Here is a 21,647-nt window from a genome sequence, read left to right as displayed (position 1 = left end):
GCTTGTCGCGGTCATCCCACTTGTTGTTTGCACTAACACGTTCATACTCGGCCAGCCAGTCTTCCACGTCGTGATCGTCAGTGCCACTGAAGACTGGAGGATCACGCATACGAAGCACCCCAGAGCACACGACAGGTGTGGGAGCGGGAGAAGCTCGCGAGGGGCCGGCGTCCTCGGTCATCGTGAAGGCAGATGGTAGCGTACGGCTGCGGAGTTCCAGGACGCTGAAGGGGACTACCCAGCACTTCCACCAAATGCAACAAGAGTATTTGGCAGGTAGACTAGATGAAGCGGTTAAACAAGCTGGCTCGTTGAAAACCGACCTAGCGCGAACCACACGATCGTCAACGTCTTCTTCCACACACTCGCTGGCACAGAGCTGGTGCCGATGTGCTCCAGTACAATATATATATATATTGTACAAATGGGGGAGGGCGACAATCACACACCACAGGAGAGTGTGTTTACCAGTATCCAAACATGACTTCTTCATGCAAGTGGTTTAACAAGCAGCTAGCTGGTGCTGCGACTTTCGTGTAGGCACAGAATTACAAAAATGTTTTAACGCGATAGCGTTTAGGGCCCCGTGTCACAGAAAATCCGACGTCGGCAACCGGCGTGTGATGGCGGGTGGCGGAGAAAATCATCCAACCACGTCGACCGCGCAGGCCTTCCACGTGGTGCAAGGTTTTGGTGAACAAAAATTGAATTTCTCACAGTGAAATCCGTCATAAAAATGGTAAAGTACGACTGTACCATTCGGCGTCGGATTCGCCGTCGGATGTTTACCAATCGGCGTGGGATTGCAATTATAATGTACGAGAAAACCTAATTCTGATACGAGGAAACTCAAACATTTCTACCAGACCTGCGCGCGTCGGGGCAATAGCAAACACTTAATAAAATAATAAAAAAGGTGCTAAGGCCTTCACATTTTAATATAAGACCACTTATATTATTGCCCCTGGAAAAACGTCTTTCCAGCAATGCAGTTCAGTATAAAAGTGAAGCCGACTTTAAGGGGATCGGTGTAAGCTTGGTCTTTGTAAGCTGGCATTCCCACGTTCAGTGTTGCAGTGAATGAAGCCTACTTGCCGTATGCGAACGATGCGATGCGAACGGGTCCCGATAACGCTATCGCGTTCTACTGTTAAGGCGAAGCTTAAGCGTCCTCCAAGTTTTTTTTAATGGAATAAAAGATGGTTGCTCTGAATTTAGGCGGCGTTAAAGAAAACATGATGGTGCCAATATGCTCTGAGAAAGAAGAACTTATGCGGGGCCTGTGTATCTTGGTGCTTTAGCTTTTATTGCTTCTCCTCGAAGAGAAGGACAATGTCCTCGTCAGTGCCGATAGAATCACCAGTTTTCTCATCTATTTCTGCGTTTTGCCAATACGTGGATATCAGCAGGATTGCACACTAGCGACCTATACGACGTGCGCTACTGCATACACTGGAAAGGGAAATTCACTTTGATGGGCGTTTACTAAAGGGAGGCCCTTCAAAGCGCGGGTAAGGCGACGCGCCATGGCGCAACCGCCGAGGGTGTCCGGCACCCATCCGCGATGTGTCTGCCGGACAAGTTTTCTAACGTGACAGCAGGAGTTCGCACAGCGTGCCTGCTCACGTGCAAAGCGTCAATTTGGCCGTATTCTGCGCAGTGTGCGCATTTGTATTCGCAATGTATTGGGTTTGTTGGTGTGGTAGATAGTGTGGTGGTGGAATGTGCTAGATTGAAGCTGTCGCCATGCCAACGGCTTCTTCCCGCGTAAGAGACTTGCGTGAGGGCGTCCGCTTGGGAATGCCCCTAGACACCGAACACACGTCCCAACACCGCACCCGAACTGTGGGAGGCCGGGCTGTCCAGCTCGGGCCAGCATGACCAGCGCTGTCTGGTGTGAAGGAGCCCAGGAAGCTTCTCCGGCCCTAGTAATCTTGCAAGAAACAGAACCCTCAATTTATTAGCTTATGGTAAAGACACGAAAAAGAGCGTGATGTCCGAAGAATCTTACATCATGGCTTCGGCCTGGTTTTGAAAATACAGTAAGCGATCTCAGCCGCAGACGCGGGTGCACTGTCCAGGAGTGTTGAAACGGTTCTCGTTGCCCTTGCACCCACCGTAGATGAATCGGCGGCACGTTCTGGACGAACTGTCAAAGTAGAAGCGGGGGATGTTCCCGCGGCAGGGTCCCCTGTCAGGTGAGAGGGAGCACAGGCGGGGCCTGCCCTGAGCGCTGGCGCCTGCGGATAGAGCGAGAAAGAGTGTTGCATCTTCATTTTTCTAGAACAAAGGTGCGATCGGGTGTGTTCATTTTGGCCACAAGGGTGCCTTGCGTGCGATGTGAGTGGGACAAAATATATCGCTTAATAAGCAATTTTAGCTGGTGTATATCTTGCAGGGTAACCCTAATGTCTACGCGAATATGCGTCACGGATAACGCCTTCAACTTTGAGAACAGGAAGACACTCTTTCGCATCTAGGACCGTGGTGCACCGCCACTTGTGCGTTTATAAGCTATGAAGGTTCAACTTTTTTGCGTGAGCTTGACCTCAGCGGAAAGTTTTATCTTTGGATGTGCCTGACTGGACGTGTGAATGTGGTGTGTTCTGTTCTGTGCGCCGTTCATATCACCATTACATTCATCTGAAGTATAGCATGCTAGGCGAGCCGTCGTGTGAACGTCACCGGACACACTCTGTCGCTTTTCTGTTGAGATAAACTTGCGACCAAGTAGTCAGGAACTCGAATAATGATAAATGACTTGATAGGCGAAGTACACACTTTACACAACATTAATGCAGTCGAAGTTATAATGCGCAGCCGCAGTCAGGGATCCCTTTCAAGACAATCGAATTTATGCACGGCCCGAGCAGAATTCAAGGCATTTTGTCCTGTCCAACTATATTCGAACTGGCAGCGTCACTGTACACAAGCTTAAGTGACAGGAAATCTGGCCTTCATCCATACCGTCACGCGCATCTCGCCGTAAGAACTTTCATGCGTACTTTTTTTCACCGCCCATGTTATCATTCATTGCATAAGAATTTATTCTTCTCCTCGGTATGCTCTTCCCATGCATTGACCACAGACATTTCCTTTCTGCAAGACTTCTACTTCCCGCAGCTCTTTCCTTCAAAGAACATCTGGAGAGCAGAACCGCCTTCCTGCGTTCACAACGGATATAGGTTTCAAGAACACTTTGACTGTGCTTATTATGTCTAGCTATTTTATACTTGATCTACTTTATATGGTTAAATTTTGTTTTCTTTTGCTGCCTTGACTTCTCTCTGGATTATTGTATTTTTTCAGAGATTAAGCTGATCTATGTATTTGTTGTTAACTTGGTTAATTGATTTTTAAACCACTCCCCTCCGTAATGCTTCGCCGTTGTAGGTAGAATAAATGAAAATTAAAGAAAAGAAAATGAGTTGCAGCGCATTTGTAAAGACGCACACATGTTACGAATGGTAGCTTACAGATATCTTTCACAAGAAAAGTGTTTAACAAATGCCAGTACTAACGTACCGGGCTGAAACTTGGAAAATGACGCGAAAACTTCGAAGGAGGCTATATAAGGAACGTGCAATGAGTGATGAAACGAAAGTTGATAGGCTTAACGTCAAAATAGACGAAGACGACAGTATGTATCAGAAAGGGAACGCGTGTAGCTGAAGTACTAGTTGAAATTGACAGGCGAGACAAGAATTTATTATTAGTTCAAGGTGGTAAGGCTGTCAAAACCCTCAGTGCAGGTTCTAGCTGATGGCATACTGAAGTAACACAGCTAGGTCATTTGATAAACAGGACAGACAAGGAGGGGTTTGCTCGACTAACAGAATTGACACCATGTTAAGAGAAACCCGTTGCAGGGTGTCAGAGAGTCAGATTGATTTACAAGATTAGTACCTTTGCATGCGTACAAAAGGGTCTGCTGGCGCAATACAGGGGTCATCAAAGGTTTGTGTGAAAGACTTAGTCCTGAAGTGGACTTCTATCCCTGGTAATCTGTCCTATAGATGGCCTACCCAACTCCGGGCTATAACACTGTCTCTATTTTTGGTCTAAGTATACTATCCAAGAGATTCGATTCATCCAGAGTGATGCCTTTGGGATAGACGAACAAGTTTTTTTTGTTGCCATATGAAAGGGGTCTACAACGGAATTTGAAGCAATCCCCCTTCCTGGCGCATCTATGCCCGAAGCAGTTCATCCGGGAAATGTCTCGAAACATTTAAAATGTGATTTTGTTGTACGGACGCCGGCAACAGTGATAACTGATAGTGATGGCAACAGAAATTGAGCAATTCGAAACATATGCAAATTAGGCGGCGGAAAACTTGTCGTGTGAACCACTGATATTGCGGCCTAGAAACTTTTTGCGGCCGCAACAACTTTTTTGTCGCTGTGGTGTTGTCACGTAGGCTCTTTTATATGGCAAAATGCCGGTGATAGAGCAAGGCATGGCAGCCTTGATGTCCTATAGCCTTCGCGATCTGTTTGTTACTCCGAGTCATCTGAGAGGCAACCATCGCTACCTATCTGTCCGACCAATTTACAAATGGACCGAGTCGACTGAGGAACGCAGCGGTGGCACGTGGCAGCGCTGATGTGGTCCTACCAAAAACGTGCTGTCAGCTGGCGTGCGGACGCCTGCACGTCGTTGCGGTATACAGTCGGTGCCCGCACAGTGACTTGTTTTGTATGTGCGAAAAGGTTGCGAGACGGTGGCGCTCCGTGAATTCATGGCTACGCTTCCTTGCGCGCAAGCAGCACCGTTTTCATATAAAACTATTTGCAGATTACAAATGCGCAGATTTATAGAGAAAATTTGTAATGAAAGGAAATGTACATTTTTTGTGACTTCATAGATATAGCACTTCAAACAACTGAGGCCTGTAAATATTTTTAGATATGGACATGGTTGTCAAGGCCTGCTGACACGTTTAACCGCAGAATGGCGCCCCCCGTCATTTATACACCAGTTTCAGTGCCAATTTTAAAATTTAAGTCCATATTTAAGGGATGAAGTTAGGTTTGTTCCTATCATTGTGATTCACGATCCCGCAAGCGACAGTGTAATTTAAAGACACATTTCGCTTGCATGAAGAAAAAAACAACGGGAGAGAGAGAGCAGAGAAGACAAAACGCATTAGACAATAGCAGAGGATAAAGAAATGTTGGTGATACTGACGACATGTGGCTGGAATAAATTACTGCAAATGTCTGTGGGCCTCTGGTTCACAAGCCTTAGGTTTGCATCCGCACTGTAAGAGAGACCGTGTACGTTTGTTTGCGCTTCTCACTAGGCGGCGGGATGATTTGATTTCATTGTGCGAAGCTGAAAACATCCGTGAGAAACAAGCTTCCGAACGTGCATAAGAACATTACAGTGCTTTGTCAACAACACGTGCATTTTGGTTCTCATATCACCGTGAGAGTTGTACCTACGCCTGCGGCAACGCTGGCTGCAAATGCACAGGTCCCATGAGGCAAACAGAAACAGTTTAAATAAAGAAAAATGTGTGAAGGTAAACAGCCAATGATCATAACTTTAGTGTTAGGTAGCAATTCTATTTCCTCACTGTACGCCTAGTTCCATATTTTTCATTACGCGTTGTAACAGATTAACATAAACTAACAATGCTCGGACTAACATTTTACATATGCTCACAACCGCAGCAATTTGTACTTTTCAGTATACCATGGTAAAATATTCTGGATAGCGCAACGACGAGGGAAAAGAAAGCAACGAAATACAGAGCGGTAACTTCCAACAAACTTCATTCCTGAAAACCGCAGCATATATACATTTCAGCGACAGCACGTGCGAGCAACTATTCACCTTTTTAGGTAGTAGATCTCTTTATCATTCAGAAGCACTGCAGGAGTATTTACACAATCTGGCTCGAGCTTTAAGATCAAAGTGGCTTCCATGACTTCAACTTTTGATGCATGTACTGTTGTCCGTAAGAACAGTGACCGGATGACTCGCGAAATAATGGCGCTCTGTCTTTCGTGGTTTTTCTTCAATAGTGCGTGCTCTGTTCAATATGTTTTCCATAAGCCACGTACGCCTTATACTTCCATTAACATTTATTAACCTAGTTTGAATGAATGAGACAGTACTGTTTGATCATTCTTAGCACATCGCGGTAATTACTATGTGACAGCCTTTACATCTGCGGCATCCCCACTCGTCCGAAGCAAGCTGGTACCAGTTTCCGGCGATCCGCATTCCATTGGTGAGTGGAGAAAAGCCCACGGCCGGCCGCTGTCTCGTCTTTCTTCACGCCCTGGATGCGATATGCCGGCGTTTATATCCACCGCGTGAGACGAACTTGACCGTCTCGGACTGCCCTCTCCTGCGGCAATAATGCGATTCGCCTCCGTGGCGCATTAGTGACGTTCGTAGGGATGGAGTGTGATGCCACGCGCCACTTATTGCATTCAAGTAAGCGTCGCTATTTACAGTTTTCCACCCATCACAGCTGTAATTGACGTAACAAATTCGGCCAATGTCACCTCGAATATGCCGTAGCTTTGTGAATTTGGATGCGAACAGTGAATCCTGGCGATCAACAAATCTTAAGCCGTGCCTTTGAATTTTGGAGCAGATGCATTTCGTTTCGTCATCTACATTGTTTTCACTATACGTCTTTAGAAGATCATGTTTGAAACATACACGTGCACTAAGAATTCAGTTTTTTTTATAACAACTGCGGTTAATTCTGAGTTTGGGTAAATATAACATAACCCACACAATAAAGAAACGTTTGTAGCTAGGGGTCCTTATGCTATAACTAAGACGACTTGAAGGCGAAAGCTCAAGCACCGATAACTCAATGACAGGACAACTTTTTTTGCTGGGTAATCTTCACTCCTAACACATATATTGCAAAGTCAATTTTGAAAGTCATTCATATTTCACCAAACTTGGACCGTGGCTCAGCATTTATTTTTGCTGATTCATCGTCATTCTGAACCAATATTATGCAGTCATTTTTGCAAGTCATCCTTAATTCACCAAAGTCGGACCGTGACTCGGCGCTTTTTTGCGGAGTCATCACTCTGAAATCACAATTATACAGCCTTTTTTGCATGTCATCATGTTTGTTTTGCAAGTCACCCTTCCTATGATTCACCAAACTCGAACCGTGACTCGGCATATTTTTTTGCTAAGTCACTGTCACTTGGATCCTCAAATCTTGCATATAATTTTTTTGCAAGCCACTCCCCACTCCATAACCCTTTGATTCACTCTTAATTCATACTTGATTCACTTGTGATTCACAATGTCACTGCTTGGTTCACCTTCATTCACTCTATCATCTTGGTTTTCCATCACACTTGGCTTGCTCTATTACTCCAAATTTCCAATTTCGTCACTCTTAATTCACCCTATCACCACTTGATTAACTTGCATTCCTTCTTAATTCACTCTCATTTACTCTTCATTATCTTAGCTCGCCCTATATCATCATTACCTTTCGTTTGACTCATATCACGCAACTAAACCCCTTTAATTCACCATAAATTTACTCTTAATTCAACTCATTCACCTCTCTGTACAGCCATTTATCATTATCATTACCTTCCTACCCATGCATACACCCGTTACTATCATTAATTCTCGGTTCATTGCCACTTTTCGGGTTTTTCGATCCATTTTTTCCGTTTCGTCGAGCTAATTATCAGAATTTATTTATTGAATATCATGATCATCTATCAATATTTGTATCCATCATGCAATTACCTATCGATGGATATATAATGTTATGGGGGTTTCTAATGATCTTATTTAGTTATCGATTTCTTGAACATATTTTTTACCGATTTTTTTGTCCGAGTTTTGGCTCCACTTTTTCAAGGTCACCTCAAAACGAGGCATACAGGGTGTTTCATTTTAGCTGCACCAAATGTTTAAAAATTGCCTGTGGCAGATATCGCAATTATAATCATTGATCTAAACTACTCGACGAGGCGGCCATTACTTCCACAAAAAATCATAACACCTAATTAAATAATTAACATAATTACGGGAATTAATTTTCTCATTAATTATTTTATGGCACATCTTTCAATCTACGAATTATATCCGCTGAGTTCGCAAGGCGTATCAACTTGGAACGAATTGTCAGGACTGAACCAGTTTTGAGATATTAATTTTTAGTGTCCGACGAAATGCATGGCGTTCCAGTTAACTTTGTGCTTCAGTGCATAAAACAGTTTTCCTGAAAAAGTTAACTGGAATGCCCGTGCATTTCGTCAGACACATTAAAATTAATATCTCGAAACTGGCTCAGTTCAGAGAATTTGTTCCAAGTCGATACGTTTGCGAACTCAGCGGCTATAATTCGTATATTAAGGGCCCATTCACACTTGCGACTAGGCGAGGTCGCGCGACCGATTGCGACTGGCGACCAGAAAGCTACTCAAGACGAACGATGTTCACACTGACAAATGCGACCGACGAGTCGCTAAACCGAAATGTCTCGCGATATGCCGTTCACATCTGCTTGAAATGTCATCGCCGCGTAAAATAAGCGTCAGCGTATACGGACGTCCTGTTCCTTCGCATCTCATTGGTTCAGCTGTTCTGCGACTGCGGTCGCGCGACTGCCAAATCGAGCAGTGAGCAACTGGCCCGAAACGGTCGCATTTCGAGAAAAGCGACCATTTGCGACTACGTGCGACTGGTCGCTTTGCGACTAACTTGGTCGCGCGACCGGCGCCTAGTCGCAAGTGTGAATGGGCCCTAAAAGATGTGCCGTGAAATAATTAATTAATGTATCGGCGTAATTATGTTAATTATTCAATTAGGCGTTCTGATATATCGTGAAAGTAATGGCCTTCTCATCTAGCAATTTAGATCAAGGATTATAATTGCGCTATCTGCGACAGGACATTTAAAAAAATTTGGTGCAGCTAAAATGAAACACTCTGTATAAGGCTTTCGCGTTAATATATTCTGAATGGTTACAAATACGTTAGGCGCTTCGACAATTGCAAGAACATATGTAAATTTGTAAAATATCCCCAAAATAAATTAGAATCTGAACGGCTTAATGACGATGTGACGAAGATTGCTTTTGCCAACGATTGCGATGCCAGCAAAGAGCAAAGAGTGAAGACCACGTTACCTTCAGGGCTGCCGAACTGGCAAAACGACCGTCAGAAGCCGACTGGTGCGTTCGGAAGGGACTGTATTTGCATGTAAATTCATTTTAGCCCGACATTATTTACGCAGATTTGTCACGAAGGATGAGAAAATTTGGTCATGCAAACTTGTATGGTTTCGACAATGCTGCATGTAGGTACACTGCTTTCTGGCAATATTATTTGGTTTGTGTACATATAACAGAAGGACACGAAGGAAATAGGGAGGGAGCAAGCTGACAACTGCTTGCTCCCTCCTGGAAGCTAACGTTATACAAACAAAAACACACACCTTCGCCTGCGTGCTCCTACTGAGAAACCCGACAAGACGCGTGATCTGCGTCGCTACGGCAGAATATTGCCATTGTAAGGCTGTAAAAATTGCCCAGGTCGTGCGCGAGGACTACGAACGCCTTCTAATATGGGGACAACTGCATCGAAAAGAGCTAGCCACTGCCGACTCACCCGTCACGACAATGGCCACCAGGAAGAGCGCCAACACAGCGAATCGAGACATCTTGGCAATGCGAGACCACGGTGACCGTTCGAGAATGCCGGCGCCTTGCAGTATGAAGACTATCGCATGCGCGGACGACCTTTACCTTGCGAGGAGCAACGCCCCCTTGAGGTTCCGGTTTTCTGGGCGCGCTACAGTGCACGCATGCGTCGCCACGCGGGGAGACATCGCCGAGGAAGGATGTTTGGCAAGTCGAAGGAGCACCGCAGGGGCGCAGCTTCGGCTGAACAAGTGTGTGATTGCCGCTATGTTGCCCGCGAGCGCGAAACGTTATCGGTTTATTTCCTGCTACGTCTGTCTCGTTGAGAGCAACTTAATTTTTTTTATGCCACTAAGTGTACGTGTATACAAGCAAGTATGTGGGCAAGTTGGTTGAGATTCGGGGTTGGGTTAGCACAAGGGACGAAGACGAAAAAAGTGAGTCGAGAAACATGGCGCTCAAGTCAAGTTCATTAGAAACCAGCACAGACCGAGTGGCACATACCCAATAACCCATGTCGGCGTGAAAGAGGTTCGCTGAAGAGGGGCACATATGTACACATTGCCGCATACTCAGTGACCCAAGTTGATCCAATGGTTCGTTTCGAACCCTGTCCCCTCAGCCAAGCAGCACAATGCGCTACGCATTCGACCATGTGACCCAGGTAAGCGGGAAAACTGTTAGAGACACAAATAGGTACATTTTAATGTTGTGACAGTTAGCCCCCGGAGAGTGTGTGAAGTGCCCAGAGAATGCTAACGCATTAAAAGGCAAGCTATGGGCATGACACTAGAAGGGAATACAAGGTCATCGCGTCTGTGAACGTTTGACGAACGTCCAAGCCTTGCGCACTGTGCAAGGCTTGGACAGTGGTCTTGGACATGCCATGGTCAGGGCAATGCGCAAAGCTAAAAATAACATTGAAGAGGACGGAAACAGCAGGAGAAACAGCAGAAGAGGACGCAAAGGAAGTCCTGCGGACATCCTTATAACTTTCGCTATGGTGTCAACATTCGGCATCATATCTCAAGAGATGTTTTACAACAAGCAAGAAAAAAAATGAAGCAGGAAATAAAGGTCAGTGCACGGCGCTGTTAAATTTGTTTGTGCGTACAGGATGTTTGCGCAACTTTAAAGATAGCAAACTTCTTTAGGTAACATGAAAAAGAAAAAGAAAAATGCCAACTTAAATTAGCATGCCCTGAACGGACGAGGCTAACATTACGTCGGCTGTGGTCATTTTAGGAGAGTAAACGTTTTTCGAAATATAAAAACCAACTTCTCAAGTGGTAATAAAATGCGTAAAAACAGGCGTACCATTGCTGCTTTTACGACCAATTTCTGCTAGTCTTATCAATCTGTTTCATCATGTGCTGGTAGCTTTCGTGTTTTCCAATCGTGGTTCTGGCACGTAAAAACCCCGAATTTATTTTCTAATTTTTGAATTTCATCTTGTGATAACGCACTGTACATTATCGTCTTCGTTTAAGACATTATACTGCATATGGTGGTATCAATACCTCTCACGAGATATTGAAGCCTGAATTTTCCGAATATTGGTGATGTTTTTAGGATACTTGCTAAGACAAGGAGAAAGGTATTTGTGCAAACTGCTAAAACAAATAGGCAATTATTTATTTAGCGCTGCGTACGCACAATGTACTTTCTAGCGGTAAAGATTCGAGGCAGTCTGTTAGTTTATGCCCGTGTGTCCGTTACTTTTGTGCAATGAACACACAAAGCGCTTGTTCATGTCACTTTTGTTTTACTATGCATAAAATACGTTTTATTAAGAAAGTAACTAGAACGCCAATGCATTTGTCCCCAAAAGTTCAGAAATTAATGCCTCGAAATTGGATCATCCTGAGCATTCGTTCCAAGTCGATGCGCTTTGCGAACTCCACGTCTCTAATTTATAAATTGCAATATGGGCCTTAAGGTAATTAGTTAAGAACCTAATTAGTGAATTTTCGTTATTTAGCGGATTACGCATTTCAGTTTTGTGCAAGTAATGTGCGCCTCTTTGTGTAGACCAGCTCTTAAACTAGAATCGTGCCATCTGCCAGAGGCAACCTTTAAAAATTGTTGAATGTGTTCGCTGAAACACCCTGTATAACACGTGCTATGTAGCGGGTGACGTCTTTCACAATATACAGCGTCCGTTTCTCGAAATAACATTTACATCGCTGTGACGCATATACGATGGCATGATGATCTGGGACGTTAGACTGGTCGTGTCTCATGATCAACCTCAGCAGTTGTACCACCTGGTTCTAAATGTGGGTACGGAAATCCTGAAATTTGCAAGAACAATGCGACGATTTTGTGTAGTACGTGTGGCTCCTCTTTGTGAGGTGTAATTGCAAGTATTATTGCCAGTAAGAGAAAATTTTTGTGCTTTGCTTTTATATATGCTTGCAGGCTTGTTGTTCGCTTATGAAATGCAGCCTGAGAAACTAACTGACTAGTATAACTAACCAGTTAGCTCGCTAGCTACTCGGGAGGATCAGACTACGTTACGGGCGAGAAGAACAAGCACGCCAAGCATAAATAAGAAGAGCTAGCTAGTTCGTTAATTAGTTAAATAGTTGGGAACTTCACGCTACGGCCTGATATGCTGGTCGTTAATCTACAGGCAGTTGAACCCGAGTAATGAAAGCGCCGAGCCATCCTGTGACCTCGGCAGGTAGTATTTGTGTGACTGGGCCCAACTACAACTATCGCCAAACTGTAGAGCGGAGGTCGCCAGTGGATCACGCCAATGTCGCCCCGCATATATGACACCTGTAGTTTCTGAGAAATAAAACTTAATTAAAAAAGTCGCAGTTTGGCCCGAAAAGCGAAGCATCGATTGCGATAGAAAATTAGTAGACAGCTATTCTCAGCGCTCGTCCTGTCATCTTCCGCCGCCATCCGTGTCTTCTTCGCACTTATACCAAGAATATGTTACCGTACCAACTCGCCCAACTATTCATCCTTTTGCAGCTACTCGAAGTAATGGCAGTAGGTTTATCGGCTGTATAGACTTGTAAACATAGAGTTGTTTACTAAATTAACAAGCATAGTGTCACGGTCGCACAAGCAAACATGAACCCATCTGACTCGATGACCGCGCACACTCGCTATGAAAACGCTGGAGTGAGAAAGCGCTGCCGCAGCAGCGAACGAATTGACATTCGTGCTGCCTCTTGCTTCAAAGCGAACTAAGGGGCGAGAACACAGCGCACACAAAGCTATCAGAACTCGGCGAACTCTGCCCCGACTTCGCAGATGGCTTTCAAGATAGGGCCCGCGTGGCACGCGCGGCCGCGCCATACGCAGCAGCTGCCGGAGTAGTACTCCCCCCCCCCCCCCTTCCTCCCCTCGCACTGGGGCCTTGCGCGCGACTGAAGACGACGCGCTTCCTCCCCGCTTTAGCCCCTTGCGCGCGCGAGATTGAGCCACCGTCGACGGCTCGCCATCGCGCGCTTTCACTTGTGCATACAGCATACTGCGCGCGGCGATGATGTTATCGCCCTTAGACTTCATACGGAACTACACAGTGACAGAAGAAATGCGCCTGGAGTGCCCATATAATTTATATCGCAACGAAATGCGTATTTACAAACTTCAAATGATTTATACGAAGGCAGTTCGCTTCATCTTCAACTCCTATCGTCGCGAGGATTCACCGACACAGCTCATGACTAGCAACATTCTGCCTTTAGATAAAAGGACAGCCCTTGCTAGACTAAAATTGATGTTTTATTGCGATAGCAATTATATGGACACTCACGGCGCATTTCTGCCGTCGTCGTCGCTGTGAGGTTCCGTTTAAAATCCATGTGAGATAAAATTGTTGCCGCGCGCCGTATGCTGTATGTGCGAGTGAAAGCGTGCGACGACGAGCCGGCAATCGCGGCTCAATCTCGCGCAAGCAAGGGCGGGAAGCGAGAAGGAAGCGCGCCGTCTTACATTCGCGCGCAAGCTCCGGAGGGAGGGTAGGCGGGTGGAGGGAGCGAGCTTTACTGGGGCCGCCCGCTCCCGCCGGGCCGTACGGCTCTGGGGGGTGAGTGGAGCGGGGGGAGGGGGCATTCTGCGCCGCGCGCGCCCGCCCGCGCAGCTGTATCTTGAAAGCCATCTGCGGCGGGGGCAGAGTCCGCCGTTGCTGTGTTTTCGCACGAAAGTGAATTCGCTCGCTGCTACTGGAACCGCGCTTGCTCACTCCAGCGTTCTGACAGTGAGTTTCGGCGGTCATCGAGTGAGATGCGCTCTTGTTTGCTTGTGCGCGCGTGACACCATGCTTGTTATTATAGCTAATATGCGTAATTTTACAAGTTTATAAGGCCAATAAAACTAGTATATTTACTTTGTATGGCTGTCCACTAATTTGCTATCGCAATCGATGCTTCGCGTTTCGGGCGACACTGCGACATTTTATTATTTTCTAATGAGTGGAATTTTTGTCCTGACTCATACTGACGCTCTTATTTATCACCTCCAACACGGCACGCTTACAGTCTTCAGAGAGCACCACATTTTGCTCTGACTATGCGTTTTAAACATTCGTTTTTCCTCCGCGCTATCGCACAATGGGACGCCTTACAAGAAAATATTTCTGTGATTTATAATGCATAAGCGTTTGAACGTGTTATATTAAACTCTTTCCCTGTATATTGATGTGTACAAGTTCGTGGCAGAATTTTCTTGTTTTCTTCAGTCGTCACTGATTCTGATTTCGTTTTCTTTCTATTTCTTTTATCTTTTTAAAAATATCTTTAGATTGTGTTTTGCAATACGTTCTTTCGTATTTTATTGTACGCCCACCTGCTTGGTCCTCGGACTACAGTTGATCTTATATAAAAATAATAAAAAATTGAAATATATCTATGGCTCTTGCTACCTTGGTGCTGCAGCCTTTATTCCTTCTCCTTTAAGGGGACGACACGGTCCTTCTTCCGTGTAGGTATTCTGCCGCAGTAAGTTTAGACGCCGCTACACTAGCGCAGATGCAAGAAGTAGTTGCCGTGCTTGGCGTGGTTGGCGCGGTGGCTGGAAGTGATCTACCATGTTGTGTCTTCATGCCAGAAGTATGCTCACTACTGGCCACATGCCTGCATATATGGCGCGTAAAACAGGTGCCTCGGTTCAGGATGTGCTTTCTCATACCACCCTATCGGGTTTAAGATGTCTCGCATCCTATGCATGTAACATTTCCGGGAAAGGCTTTTACTGAATTGAGTAATCGGGACGTAGTGCAGTTGACAGCAGCTGGAGCTATCCATGAGCCTAGCCTAACCAAACCTACATGAACAAACTTCAGCGGTTCATGGCCGGCATAAATAGACTGAACATGCGCGGAACGCTTTTATTTTTGTTTCATTAACCCAGGTCCCTGAAGTAGCGGGAAGGTCTGGAGGCAAAGGTGGTCAGCAGCGAGACACCAATGCTGACTAAGGCACGGACTTCATACTTGGGCTGCAGCTTGTGTCTGACGACAGAGATGTTAAGGTTTATCTTTGTGCATATAAAGGAATAAATTTTGGCCGCGATATTGTTTCTTTTGTGTAAAAACTTGGGAGGACCCGAATCACACACCATAGGAGACCGTGTTTAACAGTATTCAAAGACGACTTTTGCACAAAGCGGTTTAGCGCGCAGCGTGCGGGTACTGCGACTTCTTTATTCTTGCATTCTTTCTTGTAGGCACACAGATACAAAAAATGTAACGGAAGCATGGTTTCCTTTTTTTTTTCTAAAATAGAGTGAAACATGGTTGTGCTGAATGTCGGCGTGGTCAACAAAATATTAAGATACAAATATTCTCTGAGAAAGAAAAACGTATATGGGACCTTGGTATCTTGGTGCAGTAGCTTTTTCATCCTTTCCCTAAGAAGATAACGATGTCCTCGTCATTGCTGATACAATCGCCAGTTGTCACCTCTATTCTTGCGTTTTCTAAATAAGTGAATATCGGCAGAATGGCACACTAACGACCTATACGACGTGCGCTACTGCATACTTTGAAAACTGAAATTCACTTTGATGGGAGTTTATTCAAGGGGGGACATGCCAAGTACGGGGGAGGCGTCGCGTCATGGCGCCACCACCAAAGATGTCCGCCACACATCCACGATACGTCAGCTGTTTTGAAGGAATATGCGTTAGACACGAAATCGTCGTATATTTAGTTGCTAACGATGCGAGGTAAAGTGAATGTAACTCTTTAAAGGGAATTGAGTGATGCGTTGCAACATACGTATACAGTGATTGAGTGATGTTGCGGAATCACCCTGTGATGAAGTGGCGCTGGACAAGTTTGTTAACGTGACAGCGGGAGTTGGCAAGCGCTCCTGCTCACGAGTCGAGCGTCAATTTGGCCATATTCTGCGGAGTGCAGTCATTTGTAAGAATAATGTTTTGGATCTATGGGTGTGGTAGAGAGTGAGGTCGGGGAATGCGTTTGTTTGAAGCTGTCGCCATGCCAACAGCTTCTTCCCGCGTGAGAGACTTGCGCCAGGGCGTCCACCTGGGAATGTCCGCACACACCAAACACACCTCCCATCACAAACTCCGCACCAGAACTGTGGGAGAACGGGCTGTTCAATTCGGGCCAGCATGACCAGCGCAGACTGGTGTGGTGGGCCCGGGAGACTGTCCAGGCATCAGCAGTCTCGCAAGAAACTTTCACGCAAGAAGCAGGATCCTCAGTTTATCAACTTACGACAAAGACACGAAAAAGAGCGGGACGTCCGAAGAAGCATACATCATGGCTGCAGCCGTGTTTCGAACAAGCAGTAAGCGACATCAGCCGCAGACGCGGGTGCACTGTCGAAAAGATTCGAAGCGATTCTGGTTGCCCTTGCACCCGCCATAGATGAATTGGCGGCATGTTCTGGATGAACTGTCAAAGTAGAAGGCGGGGAAGTAGCCGCGGCAGGTTCCCTGGACTGGTGGAAGGGAGCACAGCCTGGGCCTGCCCTGAGCGCTGGCCCCTGCAGATAGAGAAACAGTGCTGTATGTTCATTTTTGCAGAACTGAGGTGCAATCGGGTGTGTTCATTGTGGGTCCCTTGCATGCGATGTGCATGGGACAAGGTATATCGCTTAATAAGAGATTTCAGCAGGTTTACATTTTACAGGGCAACCCTAATGCCTACACGAATACGCGTCACGGATGACAGTCTTGAGCTTTGACAACAGGGAGACCGCGTCTTTCGCATTCAGGATCATGGTGCACCACCACGTGTGCCTAATGAGCTTCGAAGGTTTTAACTTTCTTGCAAGATCCTGGCCTCAGCAGGACGTTGTGATTAGCTTAGGATGTACCTGAGGGGGCATGTGGGTGTGGTGTGTTCTTTTCTGTGTGTCGTTCATTTCATGATCACATTCATCTGAAGTAGCATGCTACGCGAGCCGTTAGGTAAACCTCCTCGACACACTTTCTCGTTTTTCTATTGGCATAAACTTACCACCAAGTAGTGAGAGACCCGGGTAAACGAGAAGTAAATTTATAGGCTAAGTACAAACCTTTATGTAAGATTAAACTGATCGAAATCACACTACGTCGTCTCAATTTGGGAATCCTTTCGCGACAATCGAATTTACGTCCTTGAAATGGCCGAGAATAATTCAACTGCGCTTTATCCTGTCCAACTATATTACAACTGCAAGCGTCACTGACAGCTAATCTAGCCTTCATCTATACGATCACTCGCATCTCGCCGTAAGAATTTTCGTGTGTACTTTTTTTCACCGCCTATTGACCCTTTTCACGCGGTATTTTGTTCTCGAGAAACGAGATTGCGCTTTTGGTGGCGCGTCGCACGTTGTCCCAACGAAAGCGCACGAATACGAAACCATTACCACTTCTGCCCTGTTTCTGTGCGATCAGCTGTCGGAAAGGCAACTGGACTTTCGCTCACGCACTGTGCTTCATTCATGCTACAAAATGTGGAATGGTGGACTGAAGACGTCTGCAGTAGTTGGTTGCAAAAATAGTGACGGGAATATTACAGAATGGAACGAATATGTTGACCAAGGTCACGGATCGTTGCAACATACGTATACAGCCCGTGTTGCCTGCCCTTCTCGATGGACGACTTGCCTCTTGGATAAAAAGATGTCACTCATCCGCCAGCGATGTATAATTAACCTCAAAACAAATGACTTCAACCATGAACGTTAGCAAGAGTGATGAGTATCACTCGTTAAACATGTCAAATGGAGTAGCGCCGCTTCCTGGCCTGGTAATTACGTTTCGCGCACGTTATCTACACACAACTCGCACGCACACTAATGGACATCGTCAACGTATCAAAAATGAGTGAATGGGCACACACTTGAATCAATGTGCGAAAGCATGGGTGACAGCCACTACAACAACAAGGCACGAATAGTCGAAGCTGAATTTTTCGTAATGGTCCAAAGGGGTAAGCGAGTTTCTAGCGATAATGCATCTTTGCTACAAGCTATTACAAAGTACGGAACTTCTACGTTCGGCGCCTTGTGTGCAGCAAGTAGATATTTATCACAAATTAGCACACCCGCGAACAATTAAGCAGAAAATAATCAGATAGTGACCACACCAATTACCTTCACTGCGTCACAATCGTGACAAGCCGCTGCTTCAAAGTATTTGCCACACAAAGAACGAAGAGCAAAACACAGATCCTGATTCAATTCAAAGGCAGAAAGTTTTGATTGCTTGGAATACATTTATAGCCTCGCGTTTAGGAAAAGCACGATACACGCCGCTCGCGTCGTCTCACAAAGCTTCATGAGCTCCGAAAGAGCTCTTACATGTCCTCTGCAGGTGTGGCCAAAACTTCGCGTCATCCACTCAGTCCGCGTCTACGATATCTCCCGAAACGGAGGTTTTCTGAACCGCACCGGGCATCATGTACATTCATTGTAAACACGGAGGCAACGGAGGCAGCTGAGGCAAGCAATGGACGCGGCACCACGTGATCAAACATGGCAGCGCCCACGGGATCGTCACGAAAAGGGTCAATATTATCGTCATTTATTGCGTAACGAGTCCTTCTCTCCTCCTCGGTACGTCTCCACGCGCATTGACCGCAGACATTTCCATCGCGAAAGACATCAATTTTCCGCAACTCATTTCTTCCAAGAACGTTTGAAGAGTGGAAGCACCTTCCTGTGCTCATAACGGATATACCAGACACCCAACGCTTGAAGAAGACTTTACCCGCCTATACTTCATGGGTTTATCTTTTTTTAAACTTGATTCATTTGATATTTCTCCATTTTGTTTTCTTTTGTTTTCTGGACTTTCCTACATTCTGCATTTATTGCATATCATTTTTCAGAGATTATGTTGATCTATGTGTTTGACGTATTTGGTTAACTGATGCAGTTTTTTTAAGACCACTCCCCTTTGTAACACTTCGGCCCTGAGGGTACATTAAATATATACGAATGAGAAAAAAAAATGAGTCGGCAGAGCACTTGAAAGGTACTCATAAGTTACGAATCGTAGCTTACTGATATCATTGAAAAGAAAAGTGTATAATCAATGCCTGTACTAATATGCAGTGCTGAAACTTGGAAAATGCCGTTAGAACTTCAAAGGAAGCTAAAGAGTGTGCAATGAGCGAGGAAACAAGAAATGATAGGCGTAACGTGAAAATAGACGAAGATGCGAGTATCTATCAAAAAGCGAAGTCTTGTATCTGAAGTTCTAGTTGAAATTAACAAGAAAGAGGTAGAACGCTTTATTATTAATTCGAGCGGGAAGGCTGTCAACACCCTGAGTCCAGGGTCTCGCTGACGGCGTAAGGGAGTTGAGCAGGTCATATTATGCATGTAGGACGAATTACCAGGGATTCATTCGAGTAACAGAATTGTTACGAAGGCTTAGAGGGCTTGAGAGCGTCAGGTTGATTTATAAGATTATAAAATTTGCACTTGTATAGAAAGCGGTGGGCTGGCGCAATGCAGGGGTAATTGAAGATCGCCGGGAAAGGTCTTAATTCTGCAGCAGACCTATACCCCTCGCACAGGTCCTATGCTTAAGACGAACTGCCCAACTTAAAATTTTAACAATAGTTTTAGCATTTTTTGTGAGAACTGTCCAAGAAATTCATCAAGGATGCAGCCTTTGTGACAAAAGTCATATTAGTGCCATTATTTCCGTTGTTGTTGCTGATACAAAAATACCCTAACATAACGAAACAGAGAGTAGGTGAGGTCTAGTGCTGTCTGCTTAGAGAGAGAGAGAGAAATAGAGCGAGGGAGAGAGAGTACACCCGCATGAATGCACGAAAGAAGACGGGAGAGATAGGAGAGAGGACACAATGCATTGAGAAAACAAAGCAGCTAAAAAATATTGGCGACACTGACGACATGTGGCTGCAATAAATTACAGCAACGATCTGTGGGCCTCGAGTTCACAGACCTTAATGCTGCGCACACTCTGTCACACAGACCGGGTACACCTGTTTACGTTACGCACTACCTGCGGGATGCTTTGACTTGATTGTATACATGCAGAGCCGAACACATAAGCCAGCAACAAGTTTGTCAACCCGGTGAAGAGAACGTTACAGTACTTTGTCAAGAGCACGTGTTAGTCCTTATGATGCTGTGACAGATGTACTTAAGGCAGCAGCAATGCTGGCTGCAAAGGCGCAGGTCGCATGAGTCAAACAGCGGCAGTATATATATAAAAAACAATTGTCAGAAGTTAAACTGCCCATGCCATGACTTTTGCGTTAAGTAGCAATATTATTTTGTTACTGTATAATTTGTTCCACATTTGTCATTACATATTATAACAGAATTAACATAAAGTAACTAGCGTGGAGTAATATTTTGTGTCAGCCGCGCCTGCCTTCCATTGACTAATTAGCCGCGCTTGCATGAATGCGACCGTAGCATATCATATTTTTTAGCGCCTAACAGTAATTAATACCCGACAGGGTTTACACGTGGGGCATCCCCACTCGTCCGAAACCAGATGGAACCTGTTTCCGGCGATTGGTCGTTCACCAGTGAGTGGTAAGAGCACTCGGCGGTAGCCATATAATTTTTGTTCACTCCTTCAATGAGATACGCCAGCGTTTACATTCACCGCGCGAGACGACATTCCCCGTTGAACGACCATCCACTGCTGCAATAACGTGACTCGCCTTCCTAGAGCTTCCACGCTGTTTAGATGCTGGAGGTTGGAATGCGCAAGCATTTTAGACGAGACACACAGATGAGGAACACACACGACAGAGCGCTTGGCAAGATCCGTTTAGATAGATGTGGTGCGCTATAGAAATACGATGTGCCGCCAAACTTGTCGCATTCATGAAAACGGCGTCATTTATGGCTTAACTCGCATCACAGCTGTAACTGTCCCAACAGTTCGTGCCAATATAGCCAAGGACAAGTCTGTATGTTCGAATATGCCGTAGCTTCGTTTCTTTTTTATGCGAACACCGAAACCTTGACTGTCAGTTAATTTCACCTCATGCCGTTGAATTTTGGAGCAGATGCATTTCGTAGGACGATCCACATTATTTTCGCTATACGTCTTTACAATTTAACGTGTAAAGATATCTGTGAAAATTATTTTAGCAAACTCATTTTAGCCCGACGTTTATTACGCTGATTTGTCACGAAAGATGACAAAATTTGCGAAATTCTGTCGAGTTTCGACAATGCTACTTTTATGTACACTGATTTCTGGCAGCTAAGGTCACTAACGAAGAACGCACGCCTATATGCGTACATGCCTCTACTAAAAAAAGAACATACGACACGCTTGATCTGCGTGCTATGGCAGAACGTTAACATTGTGAGGCTGTAAAACAAACCGAGGTCGTTCCCGAGGGCTACGACTGTCATTTAATATGGGGAACAACTGTATCGAAAAGAGCTAGCCGCTTCAGACTTACCCGTGCACGGCAATGGCCACCAGCAAGACCGCCAACACGGCGAATCGAGACATCTTGACAATGAGAGACCACGGTGATCGTTCGTGGATGCCGGCGCCTGCAGGGCC

At 45.4% G+C, this 21,647-nt stretch overlaps 2 protein-coding genes across 3 annotated transcripts in view; both read right to left on the bottom strand.

Annotated features, from left to right (window-relative positions):
- Nucleotides 1-1,623: 1,623 nt before the first annotated feature.
- The window catches only part of LOC119455727 (isoinhibitor K-like), a 30,716-nt gene continuing 10,692 nt past the window's right edge, over nucleotides 1,624-21,647 (bottom strand). The window contains exons 2-3 of one of the 2 annotated variants that reach the window (XR_007467527.1): nucleotides 16,189-16,627; nucleotides 1,624-1,806 (exon numbers count right to left, since the gene is read on the bottom strand). Coding sequence is in view for 1 of the 2 variants with exons in the window: in XM_049669226.1 (XP_049525183.1) it covers nucleotides 16,440-16,627 (188 nt within the window). In the remaining variant the exon portion in view is untranslated. Of the gene's footprint in view, nucleotides 1,807-16,048; nucleotides 16,628-21,647 lie in introns of those variants that run through there. The other variant, XM_049669226.1, reaches the window with a different exon arrangement.
- Nucleotides 1,935-9,776, bottom strand: LOC119455728 (isoinhibitor K). Its single transcript, XM_037717155.2, has 2 exons — nucleotides 9,622-9,776; nucleotides 1,935-2,240 (listed from the first exon to the last, which is right to left on the bottom strand). The coding sequence occupies exons 1-2, from the start codon at nucleotides 9,671-9,673 to the stop codon at nucleotides 2,053-2,055; spliced, it is 240 nt and encodes a 79-aa protein (XP_037573083.1). The 5' UTR covers nucleotides 9,674-9,776; the 3' UTR covers nucleotides 1,935-2,052.

Source organism: Dermacentor silvarum, chromosome 6 (genome assembly GCF_013339745.2).
Source record: "Dermacentor silvarum isolate Dsil-2018 chromosome 6, BIME_Dsil_1.4, whole genome shotgun sequence".
Lineage (NCBI taxonomy): Eukaryota > Metazoa > Arthropoda > Arachnida > Ixodida > Ixodidae > Dermacentor > Dermacentor silvarum.
Note: the sequence above shows the minus strand (reverse complement) of the source record. Positions and strands in the feature narration are given on the sequence as shown.